The sequence below is a fragment of the Pterocles gutturalis genome, unplaced genomic scaffold (genome assembly GCF_000699245.1).
Source record: "Pterocles gutturalis isolate BGI_N339 unplaced genomic scaffold, ASM69924v1 scaffold49870, whole genome shotgun sequence".
Classification (NCBI taxonomy): Eukaryota; Metazoa; Chordata; class Aves; order Pterocliformes; family Pteroclidae; genus Pterocles; species Pterocles gutturalis.
The window spans coordinates 1-11,793 of NW_010145190.1; the positions used below are offsets into that span (position 1 = coordinate 1).

At 42.2% G+C, this 11,793-nt stretch overlaps 1 protein-coding gene across 1 annotated transcript in view; it reads left to right on the forward strand.

Annotated features, from left to right (window-relative positions):
- The first annotated feature begins 59 nt into the window (after positions 1–59).
- ANAPC5 (anaphase promoting complex subunit 5) overlaps positions 60–11,793 on the forward strand; it is a 12,626-nt gene continuing 892 nt past the window's right edge. Inside the window, exons 1-15 of the mRNA XM_010085302.1 lie at positions 60–139; positions 818–927; positions 1,313–1,511; positions 2,947–3,013; positions 3,875–3,976; positions 4,837–5,027; positions 5,963–6,044; positions 6,739–6,828; positions 7,736–7,917; positions 8,395–8,530; positions 8,751–8,825; positions 9,606–9,727; positions 10,393–10,500; positions 11,027–11,178; positions 11,380–11,403. Coding sequence (XP_010083604.1) covers positions 69–139; positions 818–927; positions 1,313–1,511; positions 2,947–3,013; positions 3,875–3,976; positions 4,837–5,027; positions 5,963–6,044; positions 6,739–6,828; positions 7,736–7,917; positions 8,395–8,530; positions 8,751–8,825; positions 9,606–9,727; positions 10,393–10,500; positions 11,027–11,178; positions 11,380–11,403 — 1,711 coding nt within the window. The 5' untranslated portion in view covers positions 60–68. The remainder of the gene's footprint in view (positions 140–817; positions 928–1,312; positions 1,512–2,946; positions 3,014–3,874; positions 3,977–4,836; positions 5,028–5,962; positions 6,045–6,738; positions 6,829–7,735; positions 7,918–8,394; positions 8,531–8,750; positions 8,826–9,605; positions 9,728–10,392; positions 10,501–11,026; positions 11,179–11,379; positions 11,404–11,793) is intronic.

Here is an 11,793-nt window from a genome sequence, read left to right on the forward strand (position 1 = left end):
GAGGGAGACAGACGCCAAGGGGCTGCTGACCTGTCACGACATGTCGCTGTCCTCTCCAGGGTCCTGACATGGCGCTGTCGCGACTGCGCAAGGCTATCGAGGAGTCGTGCCCGCACCTGGCCAGCTCCGTGCACATCAGGTGGGCGCCGGGGCCGCGCCTCCCCCCGACCCGGGTCCCTGCGGCTGGAGTTCAGGGGTTCAGGGGGTTCCCTCCCTCCTGGAGGTCCTGTGGTTTGGGTGAGGACAGCACCGCTGCCCCCAGGAGTGCTGTGACAGCTGGTAAAGTTGTCACATGCGTGCTCGGCGTCCTCTGGATCTACTCTGGTAGCTGTGAAGTGCTCTGAAATGTGTGAATATGTCGTTAGAAAGCCATACAATTAGAGCAGAAATGTGCTTCAGCAGTTTTCTTAGCTCTCATCAATAAGTTCTGACAGACACACAGACCAAACATGGAAGCCGTCTGCTTTTCTTTGATGCAGAAGATCTGTTTGATATTAGCAAACTCACTAAACGGCAGGAGGTCTAACAATCAGTCTATTTTGGGTTCCTAACTTTTGTTAAAATAATAACAATTTTCTAATTGTTCTCTTTATTAAATGAATGTTTTAAAAGGAAAAAGAAAACCCAAACCTGATTATTATTTGGCTTAATATTGAATATGTTTTGATGTGGCTCATGAGGATAAAAACCTTCTGTCCCTAATGAATTAGCTACAGCTTGGCTCTGTTTGTGTTCACTCATCTGTACCTGTAATAGAAGAATTATTTGATGCATTTTCTTAATACCCTAAAAAATGTGGTTTTCTTTCCCTGTTTAGGTTAAAACTTATGGCAGAAGGAGAATTGAAAGATATGGAACAATTTTTTGATGACCTTTCAGATTCATTTTCAGGGACAGAGCCAGAAGTTCATAAAACAAGTGTTGTAGGTAAGTAGTTGTTAGCCATAAGCTGTATTTGATGTGATATCTGTCATTGGTGTGTTTCACTCAGGATACAGCTTTGGTTTGGGGGAGATGTAAAAGATTGCATACTATGATTTTTCTTTTGCTCAGATGTTTCATGTTAACCAATAATTTAGCATGTTGTGGAGTTCTTGCTGATCTTAATTTTCCTGAGATCAAATAGTGTGTGAGATTCACCACTAAATTAATATCAGTTTTACAAAATTGAGTTTTATCAAGTGGTAGGCTGAGATGACACCCTTAAGCAAAATTAAATACTGTGATTTAAGCTTCTGGTTATAACAATTTCTAATTTTCTTTCTAAAACAGCTTTACAGACAGTTGTCATAACAGATGTTTTCCTTTGCAGGTCTGTTTCTGCGCCATATGATCTTGGCATACAATAAGCTCTCTTTCAGTCAGGTCTATAAGCTTTACACTGCACTTCAGCAGTACTTTCAAAACGATGAGGAGAAAAAGAATGGAATTGATGAGAGTGACATGGAACTGACAAATACAGAGGAACTGGAGGGGAAGATGGAGAAAGAAGAACTTGATGGACCATTAAGGTGATATATTAAGTGACAGGACAACAGGAAACAGCGTCAAGTTGCGCCAGGGGAGGTTTAGGCTGGATATTAGAAACAATTTCTTCACTGCAAGAGTGATCAGGCATTGGAACAGGCTGCCCAGGGCAGTGGTGGAGTCACCATCCCTGGAGGGGGTCAAGAAATGTGGGGATGTGGTGCCTGGGGACATGGGTTAGTGGGTTGGGTGGGGTTGGGTTGATGGTTGGACTTGATGATCCTTGAGGTCTTTTCCAACCTTAATGATTCTATGATTCTGTAAAGTCTTTGCCACTTATGAGAATTACTCTTATTTCAGATTATCTCTGTGCACATCAGAGTAAATTTAAGCTTTGTCCAGCTCAAGGTGCTACTCCTGTCAGACCTTCCAAACTCCGCGAATGCTCATCTGTGCGTGTCCTGTCACTGACAACGTCAGATGCGCTATTGAGATGTCGTGTGCTGTCATCTCGTATTTTTTAAAGCCTCCTGCACGCCGGTGGAGGAGCTGGGCGGCCTCTCCGTTTCCTTGGTGCCACCGTGTGGTGACGCTGGTAAAAGGCAGCGGTTCTGCAGGGTGGCTCAGAAGATGGCGGTACCACGCGCTCTCAGCCCAGGCAGGGAGGCGCAGGCTGAAGGCCAGCGGCTGCCCACAGCTCCCTTCTGTACAGCCCGCTGCTGCGTGGCTGCTCTGGTGGTGCTGGTGTGGGATGTGATACAGCTCTTGCAGAGGTCACTGCAGCTTCCAGCAAGGAAACATTGCTCGCTAAGGAAAGGTTAAGCTTAATGGTTTTGGTTTCTCTGTTTGCCCTTCTCCAAATAAAACAACTCATTTTATTTACATCAAAAATGAGAAGCAAATATTGAGACTTTTGCCCTGCTAAAGAGGTGCTGTGCTGTCAGAATAATCCTAAAAGCATTTTGTGTATCCAGGTATTTAAAAGGTACTTTCTAAACTGTCTTTATATAAACTTGTGCGTGCATATGCTAGAGCATGAGTCAGTGAACAGCTTTTGGAGTGTGGCTGTGTGCTGTAGCTGCTGTCTTTCCATGGAATAAATTTCTATCTGCTCTTGCAGAGCAGCTGCTTTCCAGAGTGATGTGTGTGGCCAAAGCGCCAAGTCATTTCACTGTGACCATCTTCATAAGAAAGGAAAAAACAGAGCAAAGCCATTTGAATATGTCAACCCCAAATCTTTCTTTGGGTTTTCACATGCCTTTAGGGTAGCGTTCACGTTGACCACAGTCTCTGCAGGTTGAAGATTACAGCTAAACTGCGTGGAATCATTTGGATTTGCTAACTTAGGTGTAGTACATTGCTTTGAGATCTAATATCTCATAAATCTCTATAACACAAAAGTGTAGAACATCTGATAAAATGTATTTCCTTGTATTCTATTTCATTGCCCTTGTTTCTAACCAGAGTGCTTTTTATCAGGGAAGAAGAGATGTCTTGCAGCGGGCCTCTTTCCCAGAAGCAAGCAGAGTATTTTCTTTCTCAGCAGGTATGTTAATTCTGAATAAAGTTGAGTAAATGATCTGTAACATGAATTTCACCTTTGATTTTATCCAGTGTCAGATGTGATGTTTTCTTAGATCCAGTTGCTTGCACCGCAGACACACAGACCCCTGTGATCTAGCTCCGGTTGCTGCCACATCAGCCTCCCTGCAAGCACGCAGGGTAGGGAAAACCTTCTCTAAGAGCAGAGTTAGAGACAGGGTTTAATGAGAACACAGGACAGGCTGCAGTGATCTGGCACAAGGTGTGGATTTTAGCTGCAGTGACATTCTGTTACACTGTGGTTTTAAGCTGGTGTGATTTATGTGGACTATCTGCTACAGGTGTCTGTAAACTTTTATATTTCTTTTTCCTCCTAATTAGAGTATTGTGGAGGAGTTCTGAAATTTGAAATCTTTTTATTATTCAGTATTCAGTAATGCTTATTCTAGTAACTAGATTATTGTAATTTTTTATTAGTTGATCTACTTGCCGAAGCAAACTATGGATTTACTTTTAGTTTCCTGATATTTTTTGCGAGAGGATACATGTAATTCCAGTGAGGGATCCATTGTATTAGTTCTTCAGAGAGAAACTTAAACAGAATTCTTTAAGTACGTTTGAACAGTCATTTGAATAAGTTTTTTACTTGATTTCTCTGATCTCTGGAAAGGGAATGCTATTATTATATTGTATAGAATAAAACTGCCAGTGATGTTTCAGCGTCATAGTAGACAGAGCTGTTACAAAATCTTCTTTAATGTTCTCTCCAAGCAGATAACAAGCTGACAAGCATGTGTCAAAATATATTTGTAACCCTTCAGTTTGAGGGACTTATCTTACTTTTACTTTTCAACTTTTATTCCAGGCTTCTTTATTAAAGAATGATGAAACAAAGGCTCTTACTCCAGCCTCTTTACAAAAGGAATTGAACAACTTGTTAAAATTTAATCCAGACTTTGCTGAAGCTGTAAGTATCTTTTTCTTCATGCAAAATGGTTGTAAAGGGATTTCTTATCTCTAGGATGGGATTCTTTGGGAGTAATTTATTCCATATTGAAATATAAGCAGATGATAAAGATGTGAGCAAGTTGCATGTAAATGTTTAGTAATTCAGACTAAAACTCCTGAAGGTACAGAAACCTTAATTAAGCTGAGTACTTCACCACATAGCAAGCTTTATGTGCAGATATAATCCTCTTAATTTTGATGGGACCTATGCGACTGCATCCTTGTTGAACTAAACCTAAAACTTATTTCCTTTTGCAAACATTTTCCTAAGAAATTTAAGGACTTATACTCCCATAGTTTAAAAATCAGTTTTTATTAAGTGGTTTTGTTGGTTTTGTTCGCTGATGTTCACTTTACTTCTGGTGCTTAACGGCAATTTATCCTGAAAGCAAGAGACAACTCAGTTCCAGAGCTGTGCTGTGAGCATTTGCCTTGTTCCTCAACAGCTTATTCTTGAGCAACTTCCATGAGTTCCCAGTCAACTCCTTCTTGCCTTACTTTCTAACTCTTCCTCCCAGCAGCCCTGGGCTGAGGCAGACAGGGTTTTCCTTGCTCCCGTTTGGAGATGTCTCCCTGAAGGGGCTGCTGCAGTAGGGGCTGGACTGCACACCTCCAGTGTCCTGTTTGTCTGACATAAAGGATTGTGCTCTGCAGGTCTCAATGCCAAGAAGAAAATACCTTGTTTTAGCATCTCTTTCTGTCTGCACGGCATTTGGAAGCATGTCAGCCAACCTTTCTCACTAAGAAGATACATAGTAATTATAAACAAAAACTTTAATAGTTCTGTATCGTTAAAGCTGATTTTTCTTCCATTTTTAGCATTATTTAAGCTACTTAAATAGCCTCAGAGTGCAAGACGTCTTCAGTTCAACGCACAGCCTCCTTCATTATTTTGACCGTTTAATTCTCACTGGAGCAGAGAGCAAAAGCAACGGGGATGAAGGTTACGGTCGGAGCCTGAGATACGCTGCTCTGAATCTAGCCGCGCTGCACTGTCGCTTTGGCCATTAGTAAGTTAAGACATTGCACTGCACAACTGAAACTCATCTTGCATCTCGTAAGTGCTGAGAGATAGCCCCTTTGTTCATTCTGAAAATCTGTTCAGGAGAAGAAAAGACTTTATTTTGATAACAGCTGTAGTTGGATTGGGTTGGAATTTTTTTGGAATCTTGATTTGTTTGGGTTTGTTTTTATTTTGACATTTATTTGGTTTCCATAATAACTGAGCCATCTACAGCAGGGTAAGAGTTGACATTTGTCCCTGTCTGGTTGCAACTGTTTCAGAGATATTTAAGTTCTCAATTGCTACATTTCCATGACCTCAGAAAGGTCAGTGGATGTGAATGCCTGTTTCCAGCTATATTCTCGAGAAAGTGTGGTTGGTTTTCTTTTAACATTCAATTCAACATAGAGCTGATGATCTGGAAGAGGAATAATTAAAAAAAAAAAGCCATCTGAGCTTTTTTAATTGTAAAATGGCACGGGGGTGGGTGTTATTGATGAAGCTGGCTTGCCTGTCTCCATATATGGTTTGCATTTATTGACTGCTGCCTGGACACATCATGTAAAAGGACTGGAGATGGGAAGGACATCTGCAGAATTGAGAGCAACGTTTCCTACCCAGGCAGATACTTCACGTTGCCCCTTTTCAAACAATAACTTCCCACGTTGGCATGTATGGGGTTTGAAAGCCCACTGAGGGCTTACAATTGCGTTTTTGTAGTGGCTTCCAGATGCCGTCTTGCTTATTATCCTCAAGACTAGAATATATTGCTGCAGTGCTGGGAGGAAAATACAGGCCTCCTCAGCCGTCTGTTAAATCAGAGTTGTCTTCTGAGTACGATATGCATAATTTAGATCAATATTCCTCTGTACCATAATCGCTGTATTTTAAGCATGGGGAGAATACTGATATGTTTTCCCTTCCCCTTTTCTTTGCCGATAGCCGGCAGGCTGAACTTGCGCTTCAGGAAGCCATCCGAATTGCGCAGGAGTCTAACGACCACGTTTGCTTGCAGCACTGCCTGGTAAGATGAGAGCTGTGGTGAATCGGAGATCGGGGCACCTTGGCCTGAGCCTTGGCTCAGTGAACTGTTGCAGAACTGCTCTCGCAGCAGGATCTCCCCAAACGCAGCAGTAGTTGGAATGTGACTGTCCACAGTGGGGTGACGTTGCTTCTGGGTCACGCAGAGCAACAAACTGCAGGGGGATCATGGGATGGTTTTGTCGCAACTCAGGATTACTTTCTTAAACAGGAGTTGTGATTCCAGAGTACTAGGATGTCAAGACTGAGCTCAAAGTTTATTCGTACATGTTTTAAAGAGTCAAAGTATTTAATAAACTTCCTCCTTACTGTCTGTTGGATTCTAAGAGAGTAATCAGCCTTCTTTTGAGCAAACAAAAAGGAGGAGGGAAAGATTCCTCTGTATTTTGTTCTGTAATTCACAGTGATGGCAGATCAGTGGTATCAAGCTCTTGAGAAGCTGCTTTCCACAGTTAACTGCACAAGGGGGCTTCTGTTACATTGCTCTGAACCTCCAGTGTTGGCTGCTGTTCAGCCAGTGTCCCAGCATAGCTGCACTTTTTATATATTTTGCTGTGCAGCATTTAAAAGAAATTCCCTTAGTATCACATTAATGCTGAAGAGTAAGTAAGAGAAGTTAAAAGTGAAGCAGCCATTAGCTATTTGCAATGAGATTTTAAGTCTTTTTTCCTTGCTAGAGCTGGTTGTACATCTTGGAGCAGAAGATATTCGATAGCTGTGTTCTGCTGGAGCACTCTGTAAACAAATCTTTACATTTTGGTTTGCCGGTAAGTCCATTTCATTTATCCTTAACTTTATTCTAGGACAAACACGTGGCAAGGGGAGCGTGCGTGATAGGATTTGGGGTTTTGCGGCTGGTCTGTTCAAAATATGTAACTGAATTTCAACACATCTGGTTTAACACTCCAACCTCTAGCTGTTCCTATTATTTTTACTCCTCATATTAACAAACCAGAGTTCAGTTCCTTTATTGCCAGTGCATTATTGCAAGGCTCACTGGTTTTCCTTCTAACTTGTTTGTTTTTCAGGCAGCAAAGCTCTGTGGCTACTAGCCTGGCCCCATGCGCCGTTTTGGCCTCAGACCCTGGTGCTCAAGGGAGGTTCTTCCGCCTCCGCCTTCCCTGTAACTCAGTGCCGATGCCTCTGGCAGGGCTTTGAACACGTTTACCTGTGTGGCTCTGTCCCAGCTGTGAAATCTTGCAAGGCAGCCCTCCCCGTAGACAGTTTTGTGCCCTGAATCCATTGGCTGTTAATGTTTAGTTCTGTCTTCCCCAAGATCTGCAATCTCTTTGTTAAGAGAACAGTTCTAGAAGGAACTAAACTGGGATGTTGGGAGGTGAGAGCAGACATGGTGGGGAAGGGGAGGGAAGGCTCAGTGTTTTCACAGCTGTTTCATCACTGGAGAAATCCAGGTACGAGCCCTGTCATCCTCTTTAAGACTTCTGTGTGGGGGAGTGGAAATTACCTTTCACATCTAACCAAACGGCATTCGCGTATGTGTGGGTGTGCATAAGCGGTATTTAAAGAAAAGCCTGGAGCAGTGTTTCTTTGTGCTGAATAACAGCACCTCTTTGGGATTTTTTTCTTAGTTTGGAACTCTTGTGTAATTTGCAAGCCTAGTTTACTCTATTGTCTTTCAATGCTGTTGGTTTTTTTTTTTTTTCTTCTTCCCAGTACCTTGCTTCCCTGGGAATACAGTCCTTGGTTCAGCAAAGAGCTTTTGCAGGAAAGGCTGCCAACAAACTAATGGATGCCTTAAAAGATTCTGATCTGTTGCATTGGAAACACAGCTTGTCAGAGCTCATTGATATCAGTATAGCGCAGAAGACTGCCATTTGGAGACTATATGGCCGCAGGTATCTTGTGTGTTTTGAGCTTTTGGGTTAGCTCGCTGTACTTGTTAGCGCATAATGCATTTTGAGTTATTGATATAGGTGTAACAAGCGACTGTGTCTCTCCAGTGCACTAAAATAAAGCAATCAGACTGTGCTTCAGTACAGGCTGAGTGCAATTACTTCCATTCTCTTGTGTTCCTTTAAAACTCCTGGAGAAGAAGTTGAGTTCCCATTTAGTAGCGGCAAATAAATCAGAAGTTGTTCCTGTGCCCCCATTTTCAGCATCTCGGTGCTTAGACTGTGTGCAGCTTTCAGTACGGAGCACTTCATGTGCCTGCACAGCCCAGAGTTCCTGGATAGCGTTTGTTTTACGAGTTTTCGTTCTCCCCCAGGCCCCTGCCATACCAGAAAATGTAGACTGTTGTCATAACAAGACCATAGATTAAAAACAGTGGTTGTTTGTTGCTTGAAAGCTAAAAGATGTTTCTCTTGCACAAGCACCATGGCGCTTCAACAAGCCCAGACGCTGCTGAGCATGAACAGTCTGGAGGCTGTGAACGTGGGCGTTCAGCAGAATAACACGGAGTCCTTCGCTGTGGTGCTGTGTCACCTGGCCGAGCTGCACGCAGAGCAGGTGAGTTTATGGCTGCCTGCACAGCTGGGTGAGAGGACGTGTGGGTGTTCCTGGCACAGAGTGCGAGACTTGACTTGTGTGTTTTTCTGCCTTTAATGTCTGCACTGGGGGCAAAGAAAACACAGGAGTTTTGGTTGGCAACTTCTTTCTGTGAAAGTTGTGTTGAAATCGAGGGGAGTGGTGCTTGCGCCGGTTAATCAGTGCTGCTTCTGTGTTACAGGGATACTTTGCAGCTGCTTCTGAAATCCTGAAACACCTAAAGGAAAGATTCCCTCCCAACAGTCAGCATGCACAGGTAGAATATTTATAATTTAGCCTGTAAATGATGTAACTGTTATACAATGGGTTCTCAATTTCATTGCATCCGAGTTATTTCCTCTGTGTGCCTTGGGCCATACATTGGCTAATTTCATGTGGCTCATGACCTCACGGGAAGCTGTGCGGCATGCACTTTTCTACAAAAGTATGAAAAAGACACCTCTTTTAGGGCTGGTGAGACGTTTATCTCCCCAGAGCCTCCTGAGCAAAAAGCTGTTTAAATAGAAATGTCATTGAGAGAAAGAATATCTGTCTCTTTCCTGAGCACGTAGAGGAATTAAATGCTCTGCATTGATTTGGAGCTTCAAAGTTCTGTTTAATTAGTGCTACTTATTTTGATATATTAAAATCCAGAAATAACTGAGAGAATAGGCTGGGTTTTTGTGTGGTGCTGGGAAACCTATTAACACATGAGTCTATAAGATGTATTTACATTGAAGTGTTCAAGATTCCATTAAATATAGTTTGGTCCTTTTTTGCTACAGAACAATTCTACTGTTTCAAAGCATTAGTAATGTTTTAAAAGAGTTTTTTTACTTAAAATGCAGTCAAGTATGTGAGCTTTAGTATTGAAGCATTAATCCAGACCTGAGCGTTTCCACTGGGGACAGTAATTTAGTAAATCCAGTGATTGGACAGTGGAGTTAGTTGTGTCTAGACATAAATATCCACAGGGGAAAATAAAAAGTTCTAATTGGGGATTAGAAAATGAGCAGGCATAACTTCTAAAACTTGTTCCTGGATGTTCTTTGTTTAGCTTTGGATGCTGTTTGATCAGAAAATACAGTTTGAGAGAGCCATGAATGACGGCAGATATCACATAGCAGATTCTCTTGTAGCAGGAATTACAGCACTTAATAGCATCGAAGGCATATACAGGTGAGAAATCATGAATCTGCATATACTTGCAGGTGTGTCCCATGAAGATAATGAAAAAAAAAATTAAAAGCAATTTCTTGTTGATTTTCAACAAGGCAAAACACCTGAAAACACAGCCAATGCCAGTAAGCCAGAAGATCAGGATTCAAGCTGTGGGACCTGATGCTTGTCCTTCTGGAATTGGATTGTTTGTGATTTCGCTGATCTTTAAATATTCTACTCTGTGTCTGGGTTCAAGGCATTTGTACACATCGCCCACTGCTGGGGATTTGTTTCTTATTTCCCTGTTCTCAATTGCTCTGTGTCCTTAGCTCAAGCCAGTTTTAGCTCTTTTACCTCATACCTGGTTTTCTTACAAATAATTACTTGTGCTTTCTAGCTTGCGTGCCCTCCCACTTCTGCTGCCTGTTGAGCCTTTGGTTTTGGCAAAACCTGGTTTATGAGTTTGATCCTTTCTGCCTGTGAGCTGCCCAGCTGGAATCAGAAATACCCAGTTTTCCCCCTGCCGGTGTGCATACCGTGCGTACGCTTTGTCAGAATGCCATTCTGCAGTTACAAGAAGCAGAGGTCACGAAGCAGAGCCCTATTTGACTGTGTTCTGAAGAGCAGAATTGTATCTAAAATATAAAAATATGATCAGTGATGTTTTCTTTCTCCCACGGCAGAAAAGCCATTGTATTGAAAGCCCAAAATCAAATGTCAGAGGCACACAAACTTCTGCAGAAATTGTTGATCCACTGCCAGAAAATCAAGAACACTGAGATGGTGATTAGGTAAGAATGTTTCATTTTCAGAGTATTAAAGCCACTTTGCGGTGATTGGAATCGGACATTTCAATTTGTCTGTGTTCAGACTTCCCTAGTGTTCAGATTACCTACTATGATTTGGAGATTACAAAATAATTTCATTTATGAATCGTGGTATGGAGGAATCCTCAAAATGTTGTGGAATTGAAACCTGAGCATCTTTAATATGTAAGCTAAAAGGCAGTAAAGTTATTAAAAGAAGTTTCAGGAGGACTTACGGAAGAAGGAAACGCTGCATCCAAAATAAATAGGAAATAGAAATGTACGTGTGCAGTTGTACCTTTGTGCTGACCTTCAGAGTAGTTCCAGTGTTATTTCATCTTTTCTATGTCGGTGGCATCTCCTCTTAAGGGTGTGATTTAAGTTTATTGCATATGCAGTAATGTAATTCATAATAAAATCAACACCGTTGTGGATGGAATAATTGCTTGGGAAACGTGGACATTTTTCACCAGAAGGAAAAGGTTTGTCGTTCTCTCCCCGTTTTGGTTAGTGTCCTGCTGTCAATAGCAGAGCTCTACTGGAGATCTTCATGTCACACCATCGCGCTGCCTGTCCTGCTGCAGGCTCTTGCCCTCTCTCGAGAATACAGCCTCCAGTACTTGGCTTCCGAAACCGTGCTGAACTTGGCTTTCTCCCAGGTACGTCTGAGCTGTGTTTTCTCAGGGCTGTAGGGCAACATTTATTCTGGGGATCTGGATACTGGCTTTACTCCTGTGAGATTTAAGAATACCAACCTTGCTGGAGTGAAATTACTGATTCTGAAAAAGTATATTCTAAATGTGAAATGTAAATCTGAGGAAGTTACTGGAAGTTGAGTTCCATGTGTGTCACTTGGATGTGTAGTTATTGATATAATTAAGCAGGCAAGCAGAAATTTGCCCTGCCTTCGTTTCTCCAGGTTTTTTTTTATGCTAGTATCCTGGCTTTCTGGTAGCAGTTTGACGTGTCTTTGAATTTAAAATAATGCTTGTAACAGAGTTCAGTTATATTGTTTATTCTGAGCTGGCAGAGGCATGGTTGTGGTCAGCGCTGGCTGCAGCGGAGAAGCCATGCCTGGTCATTTCAGATGGTAGCTCCTTTCTGCTGAGAAGTTTTGATTTAAAAGAAGATTGTGGGGAAAAATTTTACATCCTTGCCTGTAGTGCATCGTGTTGTTGGAAACAGACGTGGCGTATGTTGGTCTTCTCTGAAGAAGCTGCTCTTACCAGTGGATTCCAGTGTTAGACCAGCAAGTATTTCTCTTCCAGCTGATCCTCG